We start from the raw sequence: 19,117 nt of genomic DNA on the forward strand, positions 1-19,117 counted from the left end.
GTTAATCCCGTCCCAACGCCGGCACACAGGCACCCTGGCGGCGCGGCCCCCGAACGACCCCGCGGAACCGCCGCCCCGGCAGCCGCGCCGTTCCCCGCAGCCCCGGCAGGGAGCAGCAGGGCAGCGCGGGCCGGGCGCCGCACACGCACGGACGCGAACACCCACACCCGCGCACGGACGCGCGTACCCGCCGCCCGCGCCGCTCCGGCTGCCGCCGCGCTGCCCCGGCCCGCCGGCACCTCCCAAGGTCACGGCGCCCCGCGGAGCGGCCGGGCGCCCGCAGGCGCGCAATGGGGGCGCGGGCACGGAGGGCGGCACGGAGGGCGGCACGCACGGCCACCCCGGCCCCGCCGGCTGCCGGCGCCGCTGCCGGCCGGGCCAGCCCCAGCCCCCGCTCCGCGGCCGCGGCGGACCGCGGGTTATGAGCGACCGCTCTCTCCGCCCCCAGCGGAGTCTCCCTCCGCCCCCAGCCGCGTTCCCCACCCCTTTCCCCGGCCGCAGAGAAGGGCATGGAGTTGGCGGGAGCCTATAAAAGCCCCTGAGAGCGCGCTGAGGCCACGGCGCTGCGGCACCCTGCGCGGACAGCGGCGAGCCACGCACCATGTCCCAGCACTGGGGGTACGGCAGCCAGGACGGTAAGTGCCCGGCGGGAGCGGGGCGCCGGGCGGGACACCTGCCGGCGGGTCCCGGGCCGCGCCCGCCGCGCGTCGCGCCGAGCCCTTGCCCGCAGCGGGAATGAGCTCGGTGGCGCTTTTTCTTTTTTTTTATTTCTTTTAACCTTGAGATGCCACCTGCGCCCGAGCTGCCAGCCAGGCGCGCCGCAAGACTTGCCTGGAGCATCTTCTGCTTTCCTACTGTCATTCCTTTACTTCTGCACAAGGAAGAGGGGAGGACGGGGCGCTGCTCCTGCAGGACGGGGTGGCCTCTAGAAGGACTCCCCGGTAAAACCCCAGCCTCCGAGGCTCAGGGACTGCCGGGCCCCTGCCTGGGTCTCCAGGTGGGATTTTCCCCCCGCCTGTGTTGCCAGTCCCGGCAGCCCACATAGGTGGTACATTTATTAAAGGCTGATGCTGGTGTTAAAACATCCCGGTTTCTAGAGTGAGGGTTAATATTTCTGTCCCCCGAGCTTCGTGTCTTTTCCCACCGAGCTGCTTTACACTCTCTTGCAGGACCCGCTCACTGGCATGAACACTTCCCCATCGCCAATGGAGAGCGCCAGTCCCCCATTGACATTTGCAGCAAGTCTGCCAAGTACGACTCCTCTCTGAAGCCTCTCAGCTTCAGCTACGATGCCAGCACGGCCAGAAACATCGTCAACAACGGGCACTCCTTCAACGTGGAGTTCGATGATTCTTCTGACAAGTCAGGTGAGACCTTCTCTTCGGGTGCAAGGATGGAAATGGGAGAAACTGCTACTAACCCCGTTACTGAAATCTCTACTGGGGCCATAGGTGTTTTTAAAGACAAAAGAGTAACGCGGTGTTTTGGCTTCAATAAGGTTGGGATTTAGCCCTTAGGATTCAGCATCCCCTATGGCTCCTTTAGATGAGAAGAAAACTGAGCTCCCACGAAAAGAAAACTAAGCCCATCTGGGCAGTTTTGAGCTGCCCTGCTCTGAACTCGAGAAGAGTAAATTGCTTTATTTTGTTTTAGTCAGAAGCATTTGGATAAGGGCTCAGCTGGGGGGGAAAAAAAGGTTATTTGACAAGAACAGTTTAGGCATATATCATCTTAAGCTATGGACCAGATGATTAAAAGAAAAGGCAAAATACATCATAGGAAGAAATTGGTCTCAGAATAACAAAGGATTGCAGTTAACAACTTGGAGTAGAAATAGTTTGGAAATAGTTTCTTTGGTTATCAAAATATTATTTCTTATTTCTTAAGCCAGTATGCTCCCAGATTAGTTCAGAAAGAGAGGAATGATCAGAAAATACCTCTTTGTTCTGTAATTTACTAAAGTGTTATTCCTGACATTTCTGGACGTTGGACTTTCTAGATAAAGATGATATATCTGGCACATTCCTACGAAGTTTGCTAGCAGGCAGTTGTTCCACAGCGTTCATCATACTGTATGGTGAAATGAGGCACTGAATCCTGCAAACCTTTTAGTAATCCTTTCTGAAAGGAATGAAGAGATGGAATCCAAGCCGCAATTGCAACAATGGTTTTGTAGATTTGTAGCTGTAGTTTTTCATCTGGCTGGATTTGCAGAAATCATCACCTTACAACAATGACTGTGCCTCTATTTTTAATTTAGATAGGAAAACTCATCCCATTGTAAGTCACTGTCTTCTCCAGACACTGCCTGGTTTAACTTGCTTGAGCAAGTGCCCTGTTTTTCCTAAGCGTTTTGTTGGCAATGTCATTTAGAGAATGGTGCTGAAAACAAATGATCCCTTCCTACTAAAAATGTGAGGGTTTTGCAGATAATGTAATTTAACAGTATAACAGACATTCAGCGTTGTACTAAGAAATCGACTTTGCATTTTAATTGCAGTCCTCATACTGAACAATACTAAGTGGTCAGCTGTAAGTATTCACAGTCATGTAAATGCACATAGGTATAATTGGTACAGAACATCCACATTAATATTTGTATGGTTATAAAAGAAAAAAGGAAAAAAGTATTCTGACTTCGTAGTATTTATTTTCCTAAAGCACTGAGGAGCTGAATGCATGTTTATTTTAAGTGCCATGGGCAATAAGGTAAATTATTCAGAGTACAAAAGAAGGGATTATGTTTTCACCAGATACATAGGAGTCTCTCACTGAGCCCAAAGAAAACAGGTTCAAGACCTCACAGTATAACAAAACTATTATATTTTCCTTCTGTGTTTGCGTAAGTTTGGAAAGACTGAAAATCAGCTTGTATTTAGTAACTTGTGGGGAAAAAATGGCAGGAAAATATAATAATTTAAAGAAATGTCTGTAGGAAGAATGCTTTTTATGAGAAAACTCGGCGCAGAATCGAACATCTGTGACAGGGATCCTCTGACAGACAGGCAGTAACACAGCTCCAGAGTGGGAGGGTAGGAGATGCAAGTAGCGCTGTAATCAGAAACTGATTATTCTTCAGAAAAAAACATTAAACAGATCTCTATGAAGCCAGGTAAGCGTGGATCTTTCAGTATCGTGCTTCCTATTAAAAACTACAGTGCATAGAATCTACCTGGCAGCACACGAATGGCTTCATTTGTATGCAGTTAACTAGGTAACCTACTTTCCTTACACAAAATAGAGATGTCTTTGACTTGACTCTGCTTGATTCACTCCTAACTATGAGTGTAGCGAATTCTCGGTTAGACCACGCAACAGTCACAAGGAGAAACTACATGAGATTATGTGATGTGCTGATATGTTTTACAGAAGACAATGGAACAAAATCCTGTAAATACTTCCCACAGGCTGCAGCGTGTGTTCCTATGAGCTGTCCCACATGCAGTAATGAATTATCTGTGGTAGTAGGCGCAACATGAAGTAATAAGATAATTGTGTGTGATTACTCATGTCTTTAAGATTATTCACAACCAAAGAAGCAGATCCATTAATTAAGAATCTTCAGGCACATAACTAATGACACTGAAGTAAACTGAGCAGCCATTCTAGGTATTAATGTCTGGTTGATTCCTGCTTTCTAGGGTATGCAAAATGATTTCTTGCAATAAAAAAAATACAGGTAGCAAGAGTTTAGTAAAAATAGGTAAGAAAGCTAAAATTCATGTTTGGATAAAACTCTTTGAAAGTAGTTGTTATATATTTGCTGAATCAAAGAAATAAGTAATGTGAATACTGTTGATCACAAGTAACAAGAAGTAGATATCAGAATATTCAAAACTTTGATGTAAAATACTCTTCCTCAAGATGTGTATTTCTTACATTATGTGTCTGCATACAAGAATATGTATTATGAAGCTTCTGCCTTTATCAGTGGAAAAACTAAAAATCTAAAAGAAAAAATAGGATTTCTTAAAGTGATATCCCATCTATATTCTTTAACATGGTAAGGATGTAAAATAAAAGTTTAACTTTTTAAACAAAAATAATCTATGTGCCATTTGCAACTAGTGCATCTTCACAGAAGTAAATGTTTTCTTCTCTGTTCTCAGAAGATCTCATTACTAACAGGTAGAGCTTTATAGACATAACTCTTGATTCAGGTTGTAATTATGCTTATGACCTATACCATTTTCTCTTACAATGATGTTTTAACAGAGAAATTATGTTAAAATCTTTGATAGCTTTAGAATCTGACTTTGTTTTACTTCCTTGCTAGTCTTCTTAGGTATGCTTAGATGTTACTAAGCATGCTTAGAAAAGCTGTCTTCCTAAGCAATTACCCCCAAATCTTCTATTTCAGTTCTTATAATGCAGCCTTTGAATTTCTTGGTTTATGTTACAGCTGTTATATTCCAAAATATACTTCTAAAGGCTTAGTCAGTTCTTGAAGTGTATTCCCTTCGTATTTCATAGTTGCTAGTTGGTAGAAATTGAGTACAGAAAGAAAATTCACAAATCAGCATCGCCATGTTTATGAACATTTTTTATATTTGCTGAAATTCCATTATTTTCTCTTAGAAAAGGTTGTCTTCTATCTTGTGTCCTTGTAGTTTTTGGCATATTTTCTTGGACTTGTATGTAGAAACTGAATAGTGAACTTCCTCTTCCAGTTGCTGCTTAGTTTCTCTTCTCTTTCAGCTCTTACAGTTGCTTTCTTAGTTCTCATGTCCACTGTCTTTTAATAATGGTGAAAGTTCAAGTATTTATAAGCATTATTCTTGAAGATTTTTGAATTTAAATAAAAGCAAAAATTTTATATTATAAAAGTGTCACTAGGAATAAAACTACAAATTCAAGTTCATTCAGTCTTGTATCCCATGATCTGACCTTGCACATACGAGTGAAGCAAATGGTGCTGATAATCGTTAAATTATAATAATGCACCTTATTTTAAGAACTTTATAGCAAAAGAATGTCTCATTAAAGGTACTTATTAAACACTTTATAGCCTGCTGTAAGGCCATGTGTGTCATTTCACTCACTTTGGAAGACAGAAGTAAGCAGGGACTTCTCAGAGCTGTAAAACCACAGGAAGTGACTTTGCTCAAGAAAGCCTCAAGACGCTGAAAGAAGAATTTGTAGCATACTTAAAATGTGTTCTCTATGTTAAGTTTCACAGAAGACTTTTCAGAATTCACCTAAAACCTGCAATTCAGATAGGAAATTCTCACAGCGGTAGGCATTGTATTTTGTGTTTTCTGATCATGAGTATGATGAGCTTATAAAAGGAGGAAGTCAATCAGCAATTAAAGTATTCCATAACAAGAATGTTAAAATATAATATTTTTAGCTGCGGAATCTGACAAAAGTGAATTGCAACTGTGGGGTAAGGCTCTAGAGGCATTACTGAATGTGCTGGTAATTTCTGCTGGTGGACAAGTCTGTTAATTATTCCATTTTTCTTTGTTGCTGCTGAGCTAGAGATAATATTAAAATCCAAGACCGAATTCCAAGTAAATCTGACAGTTTTGCAGATATTTGGTCATAGTAGAACTTTAAAATTATGAGGAGACCCAAGGAAATGTAACTGTATTGACCTTGTAACTAGCACCCCTTGGGAGACTTTCAGTAGTCGTAATCAAATATATTACACAATTTTTCCTATAATTGTGTATAAATATTAATGAGGAAGCTTCAGTTGTCTGGAATTATGACTCACTGTAAACAAACCAATTTATTTTCTTCTATTTGTTATTCAGTGCATTAGCATTGCTTGGTTGGCAGTGAGTTACTCTGAAAGTTGTGCCACTTGCTATTTTCCTACAGTTCTGCTTCAGCAGGTAAACTGAGGAAGAAATGCAGGTCTGCTGTCCTTAAGGCACAACTTTTAATCCAAGTCACTGCTACTGGGCTATTCTTAGGCTTCCCAGCTCCGAAGGTGTAATATTACCTATGCCAGAATAATATTACATGTTATCAGTATACAGTCAAGGATCAAAGGTCCACAATACAGTATAGCCTAAGCAATGTGGTGACTCTTCGGAATCATAAATCAGGGAACTGATTGCTTATAGCTTTAGGGGACTGTATTCAGACACTTGCCCACGTGTCACAAGTACCTTTGTGCACCGGCTGACTAGAAAGTCAGAGGTCCCAGAGGGTGTGTGATCATTAAGTTGTTTCTCTAGTGAACCGAGATCCCCAGAAGCTGCAAAGCCTATGGGAGCAGGTGAGTGGAGTGTCGCTCCGGTGCTTCCAGGAACTGGGAAGGAAGATGAGAGGGCTGGAGGTCAGTCCTGCATGTTTCAGACCTTCTTTTCTTTACAGAGCCCAAAAGTGCACTTCACTTACATAAGCTTTTTATTTTATTTTTTTTTTTTAACGTAAAACTTCTGAGCAGAAATTCGACATGGATTGCGCATTTAAGAATCATGGCAACATCCTTCCCTTCTTCCAAATTCCTCCTCTAGAGGTACTTTTAGTGCAAATCCAGGAGAAACAAGTCAGCTGTTAACAGCTAGGGCCACTTGGAAAAGTTTATTTTTAAGATGCAATGAAGCTCTGTGCCAGATGTTGCCAGGACTGCTCTTTCCAGCTGATGTATTTGTTCATTTAGTTATGGGCCTGAGTGACTGCTGAGTACTTAGAGGCAATACTCACACCTTGAGTTTGTTCATCCTTCGTTAGATCTCAGCATAGTCTGAGCACCATGTCCAATGCACAATTTTCAGTACTGTAAGCAGTTATCACTATCAGAAATTAAGCCCATTATTACTTTTGAGAGAATTTTAATGTTCCAACTGAGTTCTTACAAAGTTGTCAGCTCGTGTGGGGTAAAACATGAGGACTAAAGGCTGATCAGGGACACAGGACAGCGCCTTCCAACTCACAGAGAATCTCCGTTTAAGAGACTACATGAGAAATAAATTCCACTGGTCCCAGGGAGCGGGAGGAAAGTCAATAACCTAAATAGGTTTGTCTCCTTAAGCAGGTCAGAGTCTCTCTGGCTGCTACCCAGTCTGGATGAAATAGTTCAACTGAGGTGAATCAGAACCACTGACCCACTGCCGCTACACACGTCTGCAGACCTGCTGCATTTTGGCAGATGTTTCATTCTGGTCTGTCTCTGTGGAACATCCTTGTTGCCTTATCAGGCTAACCCTCTAGCAAGGTCAGAGTAGGCTGTGGTTGTTTGTGTGTTTTTCTTATGAGATATCAATTACGTAGTTCTTCTTCTGGTGAAACCAATTACAGATGTCTTCTACAAGTATGATCCCTACAGCTCAGTGCTTGCGTGCTGCCTTGCTCTCCTGCTTGTCATGATACAACGTCCTAGGAGGGATGTCCGATAGAGATAACATGCAGAAGGAAACATTTCATAAAATGTGATGCTCTGTAGTTTACATTTCACAGAAGTGGCAGCTCACCCTAACTGAACTCCTCAATCTGTCAGACCGGGAAGCCCATTCTTGCATAAGAACACAAGGCTAATCCCTGAGCATCCTCATAAGAGCCTTTTTTGTGCCATTAATAGTGCATGGTGCTCAAGGCTCTTTTTTCCTCAAGTAATGCTTCGTCTACTTTGTCTCCTCAAGGCCTGTTTCTATCATTCAGATACCTGTGTGTACACAAAAGCTTACACAACATTAACATTTATGTATATACTCTGTGTATATTTATCTACGCACATACCTACAGCATCATATACATGTGCATATCTACTGTAGGCTGATACAAAATCATGGCTTTTTGCCAAAGCAATGTGTGTGCAAGCCAGCTGTCCTCAAAGGCAGATGCTTGAAATGTCCTGCTGCTTGGTATTTGTTTGGTGGTATTTCAATTAGGACTAAATTTCTGAAGTTTTGAGGTCAGGCCGTCCATCGTGCTGTAGCGGACCCATTGTTTCAGCTGCTGGAAGGAGCTTCGCTGTCAGAGGTTTCCATTTGAGGAACGTTTTCTCATTCTGCATTTTCTCAGAGTGATAGAGTAGTATTTTTTCTTAACCATGCTAATAATTTGTATGACAAGATTTCATTCTACCTCATGAAACTACCTTGTAGTTCAGCCATTTCGATTACTTCCTTGACAGGTTTATTGCCTTGATGACATTTATTAGTCTTGTGCTCCATATAGAGAGAACATCCCACAGGAGCTAGCTAACTAACAGTGATTCCACAGTATTCCTGTGAAAATTCACACATGTGGCATCTGTTGCTCCCTGAAAAAAGGTATGAAGTGGGCCACAGTATTTTTTTACAAAGCTGTTCTGTTCTGCATGGGAAAGGCAACTACCCAGTGACTTGCCTTTACACAGAACTGTGAAGTTGTGTGGCCTCAGTAAACAGCCGGCCCAGATGCAGCAAATTGGCCTTTCATTTCTCCGTGTTTCCAAGTATCCTAAGAAAATGTAATGGAGACAAATCTAGTTCACCTTGTTTATTCAAGAAACTCCACACGGTTCATGTGGTGGTTTGACTTTCCAAATTAGCTCTGGTAATACTTATTTTTACCTAATTTAGAAGATATTATGAGATCGTTTAATACGCAGTGCAATATAATTACTGGATGCTACTAGTGTAACTTCTTCAGTAGAGGGTAGAAGGTTGAAAATAGTTACTATTTCTTAATCTAAGCAAAGTAGCTCCAAATTCATCTCACTGTAGCTTTTCAAGTAACTGTAAAATAGAAAAAAAGTTTTGTTTTCAAGTTGTCACCTTGGGCTGTTACACATCTATGGAGACCAGGTCACTGACGTAGATTGTGTTGAGAAGGATGAAACTGTAAGAAAATAATGTGGTTTCCAGGTTGGCTTGTGCTGTCTTCACCTTGCATCTGAAGCTGTGCTATATCACAAATGGGAGCACAGCTATGTAGTTGTTTCCAGGATGGTGTGCACAAATACTGATTTCAAAAGGAAGTGAGCTAATGACGAGGTGCTCAAGTATAGATCAGAATTTTCCCATCCTTCAAAAAATGGGGATGGAAAGACTGGACTTCTGTCATCAATGTGGCCTGAATCTGTGCTCATGTCTCATGGGACAAGGATGGGGAAGTTCCCAGTAGGAAGTTGCTCTGATTCTTGATGAACTTTTACTTTGCAAAAGCTGTTACTGTTTATTCATGGTTGAAAAAGCTTGTGCTAGAAAAAAAAAATGAAGCTCTAACATTTCTACTTTGCCTTTTAAGTTTAATTTTAAATCTTACTTTGGAAAGGCTGAGAACTATTAAAAAAATAACTGCTTAATGTAGGCTAGAACAAGAAGGGCTGTTCTGTAATTAAGCCTGTTGAATTTGTATTCATTTACACTAATCTAATTATTACTTTCTTTGAATGTTCTGCTATGAGTCAAAATAAGCTAGTGCTGGATTTGAGAACCGCAGAATGAGAAAAGTAAGCAAAAACTGCAAAGAGATTTTTTGTGCATCTTTTGAGTTTTATGAGATGTAGCAAAATTTGTGTAGAGAAATAACACTGCAACTGGATTTAAGGAGATTGCATGGTTCTGCTTTTCAGCATGCTTTCCATTGATTAATAATGGCAGACTAACCTGTAATGCGCTAGTGCTTTCTGAGGTTGAGGAATGGTGGAGCCTCAGTCCATTTGTACCTGCGATGAGCAGCAAGTCCATTAGCCAAAGGAACTGAAACATTGCAACTCCATTACATTATTTTTAAATTAAACACAATATTGTGTGGATTAAATGATTTTGCATCTGTAAAGACATAGCAACCAATTACTTCATGTTCAAAAGGAACTAATGCACATTCAGTCGTTGTTCTGAGAAAAACTGTTATGATTTGTAGTCCTGTGCTTGAAACAGTTACGCTTCTTGGCAACTAGCACGTAAAAGTAGAATAAGAAACATGAAAGTAGAATAAGACATGTTCCTATTTAATTACTTTAAGTAGCCATTCTTCTTTGTGTCACATAGCTTGGCAATAGGTAGGGCAAGTCTTGGTCTCTTGACTGTTCAGTGTTGGCTACAGTATCGGAAATTACAAAGACTGCACTGGAACATATATTCACATTTTTCAAAGAGAAACACATGTTGGGAGGCTTCTAAATATATTTTTCAAAGAGGGAGCCCCAGGCAAATGGTAAATTTGTCCACTGAACCCAAATTTTGCATGTGTAAGGCACACCAGTGAAAATAAATGTATTTCATATATATATTATATTTAATTGTCATGTATTCCAGTTGTTTAATCAAATCCTTCTCACCTTATTGCCAAGTATCCATGGCTGCTGTTGTCCATGCTTGCACAAAACCAGAATTTTCCAAACCTGAACAGACAGTGACCTCTTCCTATCTGCATTTGATGCATATTTTCACATGTGCACGTATTGCGATAGTGTCTAGACTAATTGCAGACGGAGAGGAAAGCATCTGTACTCCACAGAACCATTTTGTTTGTGGCACATACACAGAGCACACTTCCATACGTGTTATATCTGATGTCAATGCTCTTCTGTCACTTCATTGTGTATATATTTTTATGTATATTGATCTCTAAGATATAACTTCAAATTACATTTTAAAATATTTTTTAAATATCAACATCTTAAAGATTTAATTTTGAATTTAAGATGTTTAGCAACAGAAAAACAAAACCAAAACACACAAACCAGTGTGAAACCTTGCTCTAGTAACTTAGATAAATAGCTCTATTTAATAGAACTATTTGTTATTGTTCTGCGCTTATGCTGCACTGGAGGAGACATTGTCTGTGCTGTGCGCATTTTGCAGTAATAGGGCTTGATCCTGCATATCGTAATGGTGGTTGGTTGCAGTTTAAGTACAAGGTTAAAACCTACAAGCAGAGCGAGGGAGCTCAGGGGAACTCGCTCCGGTATAATTGAAAGTGTGGCTGGGCATTCCGCTCACAGCAGTCCCATGGCAGGAGTAATGTCAGGTAGTGGAGAGCGTAAGTAAACACCTCATTTCCAACCCATATTTTTAAAAATCTGCCTCCATGGGTATTGCCATTCTCACCATCGTTTTTTTAAAAACTCATTCTTGAGGAGTGAAGGATGGGAGGGACAAGCAATGTGAATTCGCATCTCTGCAGTGCCTTGCCCCGTGCCTGGGCACTTGGACTTGCTGCAGCCCTTGGCTAACAGGTGTTTCGCTTTAATGTGGAACCAAAAGCATTTTACTCAATCCAATCCACCACAGGATTTGCAGGATTAAGGCCTAAATGGATAAAGAGTCTAAAACGAAGGGACACAGTACATTGGTAAATGAAAGATGATTTGGCCTTCAGGTGCGCTTTGATGGAATAACTATATTGGGGGTCTTACAAAGCCTGTTGGCCTTTTTTATTTATTTGGTGACAGAAAAGTTACATCCTTAGCTCTGCCCTCATCACCTGTAATATTAGCATGCCTGTTCAATGAGACACTCTCTGTCACTTATGTTTTTTACACATTTATTACTGATTTTGGCATATTGCAGCAATGTACCATTGAGGATGATCTGGAGCAGCATGGCCGCATGCAGAGCAATGAACTGTAACTCACTCGGAAGACTTGAGATGGATGTTCCCGTTTGAAGTGAGACTCCACGGCAGAGGTTGTGGGACATGCTAATGGAGGCTCTTTGCTTTGCAGTGCTGCAAGGAGGAGCGCTGGATGGGGCCTACAGGCTGGTGCAGTTTCACATTCACTGGGGATCCTGCGAGGGCCAAGGGTCTGAGCACACCGTGGATGGTGTGAAGTGTGATGCAGAGGTAGGTTATGCTTTACCTTCTTCAGTCTTTTGTGTATAATGAATATATATATACTTAAAAAACCAAAACCAACCAACCAAAAAACAACAACAACAAAACCACTATGGAGGCAACTTCTCTACACATCTTCATAGGGCAAGACATTCTGGGGGTTACCACAGAAGATTTTGGTACAATGCCACCTCAGGACCCTGCAGTAGCAGAGGTTAGAATTGGAGGAGTCTTGTATTGTGGTGGGTTTGTTGTAGTTTTTGGTTTGGTTTGGTTTTTGTTTGTGTTGTTGTTGTTGTTGGTTGGTTGGTTTTTTCAGCTACTTCATATCAAAGAGACTACAGAAGTGGAAAAATCCACATTAATTATCCCTGGTTTTTTTTCCCTGCTTTCTCGATGACTCATGAAAATGATGAAGAAATAGAATCGCAGCACCTTTGTACAGGCACATCCCCTTTCCTGGCTTGAGTTTTTAACATCAGAGACATTTAGATAAACAGGATAATTTGGGGTCAGACCCTTTAATCTTTTGGTAGCAAAGAATCAAGGGGAGCTGCGAAGAGGGCAGGGAGCAAAGCGAGACCTTGCAGGCACTACCTGTGATATCCTCAGGACTCCAGATGTCCCTTGGGCCACTTAAGGCTGTATTACAGTCTCATTACGGAAATTGAGTGACTTCAGTGCCTTGCATCCCACCTTTCCTTGTCCCCTGTTTAGAAATCTACCTCTGGATGCTGTGACAGACTTTTTTTTAACCCTTTCATAAATGCACATTGCCTGAATAAACCTGTCGTTTGCATTGACAGATAAAAGAAATGGCCCCACAAATTCATTGGCTCTGCTGCTTTGTCATGAGATAAAGTAGCCTTTGTGTTATCTGAGAAACTTTCCATTACCCGACATCTCTTCATAGTACCATAATTACTTGGTCAACTTGACTTGCAGATATAAGGAAACAGCCAGATGAACTTTATTTTTTAATTTCTGAGTTATTTTGAATTAAAGTAACATCCTGGCTAACATGACCTGGAGATTCATTTAATATTCTTTCAAAAGGCTTTCCAGAAAAGGATGGAACAGTTTTTTAAAACTCTCTAGAATACAGGTCAGATCTGTAGTTAATGCCTCTTCTCCCTAATACTGGACAATTGTTTTTCAGTTTTGATAAGAACTCCAGGATACATAGCAGTAAAATACTATATCAAAATCCTGCAGTCTGCATGCAGGAAAAACTCATGGTGAAGATAACAGGAGCTTCACCAGACTAAAAGCAGAATGATACAGCCACAGTTTGCATTTAAAACTCATCTGGGAATAAGAGTGAGAAGCAAAATAAAATGCATGACAGAAAACTCTTTGCATAAATAAAACTTAAAAGTAGATGAATGATTCAACAAATTCTTAACTGTACACAAGAGTTTTTAAATCTCAGCAGTAAAACACCATCTGCTCTTAATGTTTAATAAATTACTTCCCTGCATCCTCCTTTGTAAAATATTGTGGATGGAATATCATCTTCATAGTTCTTCTTGTTTTCTTGCTCCTAGCTCCATATTGTTCACTGGAATGTAAAATATGGTAAATTTGCTGAAGCTGTGAAGCATCCTGATGGTTTGGCTGTGGTGGGCGTCTTCATGAAGGTTAGTTAAACTTTTTCTTTCGTATTATTTGGATGAGTCCAGGATGTTCATTGTGTTGCAGGGGGACCTAAGGGCCTAAAATATAGAATAAGGCAGCATTACGCTATACTGCGTAAACCCATAGCAGACTAGATGGTGCTACAAATTCTTGACTTTCTCTAAAAGCTGTACACCAGCAATGGAGTATGACTGCCATCCATCACTGTGGTGGCCTTGGAACAGCACTTGGCTTCACCACGACGATGACACTGCCATAACTCTTGCCAGTGAAAGGTGATGCGCATAACTGACAAAGTTGTGTGTGTACGAATCTGCAGTTGGACCAGCCTAAATAACACCTATTTTCCCTTTCCTGTCATTGTTAAATGTCCAGAGCATTTTGTCTTAGTGGAATTGTCTTCACAGCTGGTTGGAGAAGGTGATTGTGCCCCAGCAGTTTGCACTCTGTCCTGGCCTCACTGTATTTTATTAGGAGGGTGACTTCTGTGAAAAAAAGAACAGCTGAAGTCCAAAAATAGGTCCACATACTGTAAAGAAAATATCTTCATTCTGTCCAGTGTCCTTGGCTGACCCATTTGTGCTGACTGTCAACTGGCATGATTTTACAGAGACAGTTCCAGTTGCTTTTGCTGTAATACTCCTGTTATGTAATGAAACGGTGCAGGGAAAATGTGCTATAAAATGTTTCCTTGAAAACTGTATCAGAAAACTAAACATATCATGAGAGTGCATGGTTATTTTCTTTTCATATGGTTTGTATTACAGGTAGGAAATGCCAGGCCCGAAATACAGAAAGTTGTGGATGCTCTGAACTCCATTCAAACCAAGGTAATATTTGCTGTCTCTGATTGACACCAATCCCAACTTTGCTGTTGTCTTCTCCAGAAAGTGGTTTATTTACTACTTCCCAGTCTGCTACATGTACAAAAGTAAAACAAATCTTCCTGCCATCAGCACTAACGCTCCTGTAATCTTAAATGCAGAAGAGATTGAAATGAAGTTGCGGTACAGGGCAGGGAATACTAGGAATGGTGATAATTTTTGTGACTATGTTTCTCTGTCTTGTAACTGCATTTAAACCTATAGGGTAAGATTCAGTGTCTGAATCTAAACTACTCCGCTAGGTACCTTTTCTAGTCAGCGGTGACAGATGCAGAATGCACTTCCCCTCATCTCTGTGTCTGGGGGATAAATTTCCTTCCTTCTCCTCTTGGCTATTTCTAGAGAGAGTCCAGATAAATTTGATCAGGAGATATAACTCTTCGGAAAAAAAAAAAGCGCCTTTCTGTAATTTAAACATCATGTGAAGTGTGTATGTGGTCTTAATGAGCTGAGTAATGAGAAATGAAAAGTACTTCCTGAGTAATTAGGTACCTTCATAGTGGATAAAGGACTGTCCCAATGAGAAATGCGGGCAGGGAAAATAATGAGACTACACGGTCATATCTGTCATCAGGCTCCCTTTGAGGTGAATGGATGTTGCCATTTACTGCAGTGGACTCTCAGATCTCCCAGGTTCTCTATTTTGGTGTACATGACATGTGAAAAATTGTTCCTTCAAGCAGGGTCAAATCATATCTCTAGGAGCAAGGAGCATAAATTCGACATTTGAAACGATAAACAGTGTCTTGAAAGTCTTGAGACGTAAGAAATATATTACTGAAAGTCTTTAACCTGAAGGTGCTGTAGGAGACACTCAACACTACACGCTAAACTAAGTTTCTGCCTTGCTCCAAACATGAAGTTTCCTGTAGAAGTTTTTATTACTGCAAGCCCAGTGTGTATACGTGATCTCTCCCCTGATGCTAGCCCACCTGCTCTCTTTGTTGTAGGGGAAGCAAGCTTCCTTCACAAACTTTGACCCTACTGGGCTGCTTCCTGCATGCAGAGACTACTGGACATACCCCGGCTCGCTGACCACCCCACCACTGCTCGAATGTGTCATCTGGCACGTTCTGAAGGAACCCATCACTGTCAGCCCCGAGCAGGTAGGTCTCCAATGGCTGGTGCCAGTAGATGTGTACTGGGGTCGTATTGATTTCTGTGGTTCAGCCCTCCTGCTGATCCAGGGAATGTCAGTTTCTGTTACTGCACAGCTATGCAGGGCATTAGCTGGCATCACATGTCAAAAATATATATGTGGAGTGGTTATGCTTTTCTGGTAGGACTCCACTTCTATGCGTGGAAGTAGCTTGCTGTAAATCATAAGGCTGTCCCGCATTTGTGGACACAGTCCAGGGAAAATTTGGGGAGGTTTAAAAATGTAATCAGGCTTTCCAGATGACATGGTTAGAGCTGCCGTGTAGTAAAAATGTGGGAAATTTGTAGCACCCATGAAAGGACCATTTGCACAGGCAGAGTTTGCCTAGCATGTATTGTGAGCATCAGCAGGTTTGCTGTACATGCGCACATCATCTATCTGGGTGTGCTTGCCCTGAAAATTCTGGGTTTACCAAGCATCTGAAGAACATGTATTCTGCATCCACAGCCTCACAACGTAGACCTGTAGTTGGTTTGTTGATCTTCCAGCATTTCCAGGACACAGAGCTCATTTTACAAGTTCTACTCAGCGCAGAACAGACTGGGAAGTCCCACGCAGAATTGTGACAATCATAACAAAACTGCCTTGTTTGGAAGAGAAAACTTGCAAATTCCAGAAGTCTGCTGCCTGTAAAAATCCTTTGTTCTGCTGAGCAGTTCGAGGAGGACAGAGTCTTCCTAGCAGGAAGGAGATTGTGCAGATTAAATCACTCCTGGCCCTAGCTTTCTGCACCATCCATTAATGAAATTGCATAGAGGCAAGATTCTATCCTCGGGTTCCCATCTGTGCGCTTGGGAGATAAAAATAGAATCTAGAGCCTATAAATATAAACTAACCCTGAAGGGCTTTAGTTTACCCTTCAAACTCTTAAATCCCCTTTATAAATGGTAGATGTGCTAACAATATACACATAATTCTAGGGGTTTTATTCAGCTGATGTGAAAAAAGTGCAACTGAGCTGTCATGGGACTTAACGTGATAAAAGATAGAAAAAATGACAAGTAAGAACTATTGGAAATAATAATTAAAGCAATGATTACCATTAATAATCTGCAAGGGAGCATTAAAGTTGACACTGTGTACTTGTTCTAAACTACTGGTATTGCTATTGATAGTCCAAGGTTTACAAATATGGTTTTATTATAGGGCAGGAGCACATTTACCAAAATAGAGTTGTTTTTCCTACTACACCTACATTAACCACCTACAAGTGGTAAAAGACACCACTTGTTTCTCCCCCACACAACCCTCCATATTACCATCAACGTTTCAAAAATGGATTTGGGATCAAAACAGCGTGTGTGGCAGCTTGCCTTTTCGTTCCAAACCTGATCAAACAGGAAAACACAAAGCAGAATACTGGCATTGGCTTTAAGTTGAACTGGTATTCCAAAGATAGATAAAAGCTGGATATTACAGCAGGGTGTAGTGAGCCCGTTGTCATTTGCTGTAGTGGCACAGCAGTTCGTGGCAGAGGTTGAGCTCTGAACTTTGTTCTGGTCAGTCGTGAGGGTGAAGTCCTCTCCTGGGCTGGGCACTGCTGGGGGCTTTCTTCCTCAAATGAGGGAACGCCTGGCCTGCAGCCTGACTCGTGAGATCTTGTATCCCACCTACATATTTCTGTCACCAGTTCCAGCTGTCTTTGTGAGACCGTATTTGGGGTGGCGTATTATTTTGGCACAGTCTTTTTATTAGTTTTGCAGATGCCAACTTAAGACATAAAAGAGCTTTCATTACATCAGACTGTACAAACACTGATTTTTCATGAATAAGCACTAGAAGCTTGCAGGGTGCTACTGTTGATGTGCAACAGTTTTTCCACTCACAGCATTTGCAAATCAAGATATCTTGAATGAATTTGGCTGGTTTAATTTGACCCAAGGGTAAGGGTTTTTTGTTTTTAATATATCAACTGGACACAAAAAAATGCTACTTTCAAAAGAGCCAAACCAGTACAACTTGCAAAGGATTCTGAAGGGATTTCAATTCAGATCTGGATCAAGGACAAACAGCTCTTTGTGCATGGGGTTCAGAAAGTGTGTGCCTATGTCTTTGTGCTTCCTTAGTTCTTCTTGCTGGGATATTTTGTGGGCAGGAGAGCCTGTGTCAGGAAATGGTGAGGATGAAATGCAGAGATGCATGGGTGGGCGGTGATGCCATTTCTAGACCATTCATTAGTGCGGGTGAAACTTTTGAGCTGGACCTGTGGCTGAGGCCCAAGGTGTATAATGCCAATAGCCCTGCTGAAACAAGAGCAGGCGTTTGAGGATGTTTGTGCCTTTTTCCACAGATGTGCAAACTCCGTGGCCTTTGCTTCAGCGCTGAGAATGAGCCCGTGTGCCATATGGTGGACAACTGGCGGCCGTGTCAGCCCTTGAAGAACAGAGAAGTCAGAGCTTCCTTCCAGTAACCTCAGCACCGAGGCCGTTCGAAGTTGCTGTGTTTGTGAGGAGCCCCTTTCGCTAAGCACAAATCAAACCTTTGCCGCAACATCTTGTTTCCCAGATCTGTTCTTCGTTTCTTTCACTTTGCATCTAAAAAGCCAGCTGATTAAATGTGAAAGGCTCTTGGCCAAATAGGAAAGGGTTCTTAAGGTGTGGGGTTGGGGGGGGGCATTGAGGGATGGCTGTGTGCATTTTGGTGACTATTATTGCAACTGACACTTGGGTATAACATGTCAAACAGCATGTTGGCTACTTGGGAGAGGATGTGGATAGTGAAATAAGCCATTTTAAGAAACCTCATCCACTGGTGTGATAGTACACATAACTAACGATAACTTGAAGCTTTGTGAAAAGCAGAGGAATACAGAATCTAGATAGGCTTTAGGAAAAAAAAAAGGTATTTTGAGAAAGTAAAGCAAAATGAATATTGAGAATTAGAGTTCTTAGATTTTAAGAAACTGACGTGTAAATATTTTTGAGACCGTTTTACATTTTTACCCATGTTATCAAAAACCTTGACTATGTCTTAATAGTAGTATTGGATTTTTTTTAATTAAAAATGTTCTAAGTTAAGTATTATCTCTAAAAGTTATTACCATAGAAATAATACAAAATATCTTTTCATTGAAATAATATATGCTCTAATTTAAACAGGAAAATAATATTGTATTTTAGATAACTTCTCTAATAAATCTATACTTATATTTTTTGCTTCCATGCTGTTATTTTACCTCAGGAAAGGAGTCACTAATCTGTTTGCATTATTGCATATTAAACATAATTACTGAACATATAGTGTATTGGGAATTGGTTTCAATGGCACTGAAGATGAATGCAAACTATATGGATGTGTTAGGAAATTTTCTCTAAGTAGCTCTCTGATAGACAGCAGAAAGAAGTGTTAGTTTTGAGCAATCATTACAAATTATCATCAAAGTTGACTGCCTAAGAAAAGATCCTGTCACAAGAATTTTGAACAAAATCACACTGAAGAAGGGGCTTTTCCAAAGCAGTTGCTTAAACATTGCCCTTATGTGACAGCCCCAAAGCAAGGTGCCTCATCTTTATGCAGAACCTCTATTCATTGAGTTTCTCCAACTAGACCAAACCTTTCAAGACTGTGTCCCCAGCATTTGGGTTTTAGCCTAACAGTATCATATCATATATGAATGCTTTCAGTGCAAGATCTTTTTTTCAACAGAAATATCGCTGAGCAGACAACTTCCAATAACTTCTGTTGCTGGATCTTTACTAGCTGATTTCTTCTGTTT

At 41.3% G+C, this 19,117-nt stretch overlaps 1 protein-coding gene across 2 annotated transcripts; it reads left to right on the forward strand.

The window, feature by feature from the left end:
- The first annotated feature begins 456 nt into the window (after positions 1-456).
- Positions 457-18,496, forward strand: LOC135984787 (carbonic anhydrase 2). 2 transcript variants are annotated; one of them, XM_065627331.1, is made up of 7 exons: positions 457-635; positions 1,170-1,367; positions 11,612-11,730; positions 13,269-13,361; positions 14,127-14,189; positions 15,194-15,349; positions 17,693-18,496. In XM_065627331.1, exons 1-7 carry the CDS (start codon positions 602-604, stop codon positions 17,810-17,812), a joined length of 783 nt encoding a protein of 260 aa, XP_065483403.1. In that variant the 5' UTR covers positions 457-601; the 3' UTR covers positions 17,813-18,496. The 2 variants fall into 2 exon arrangements, with proteins under 2 accessions (XP_065483403.1, XP_065483404.1); XM_065627332.1 differs by lacking the exon at positions 457-635 and adding an exon at positions 9,347-9,391 and having other exon boundaries at positions 1,324-1,367.
- Positions 18,497-19,117: the final 621 nt, after the last annotated feature.

This window comes from Caloenas nicobarica, chromosome 2 (genome assembly GCF_036013445.1).
Source record: "Caloenas nicobarica isolate bCalNic1 chromosome 2, bCalNic1.hap1, whole genome shotgun sequence".
Lineage (NCBI taxonomy): Eukaryota > Metazoa > Chordata > Aves > Columbiformes > Columbidae > Caloenas > Caloenas nicobarica.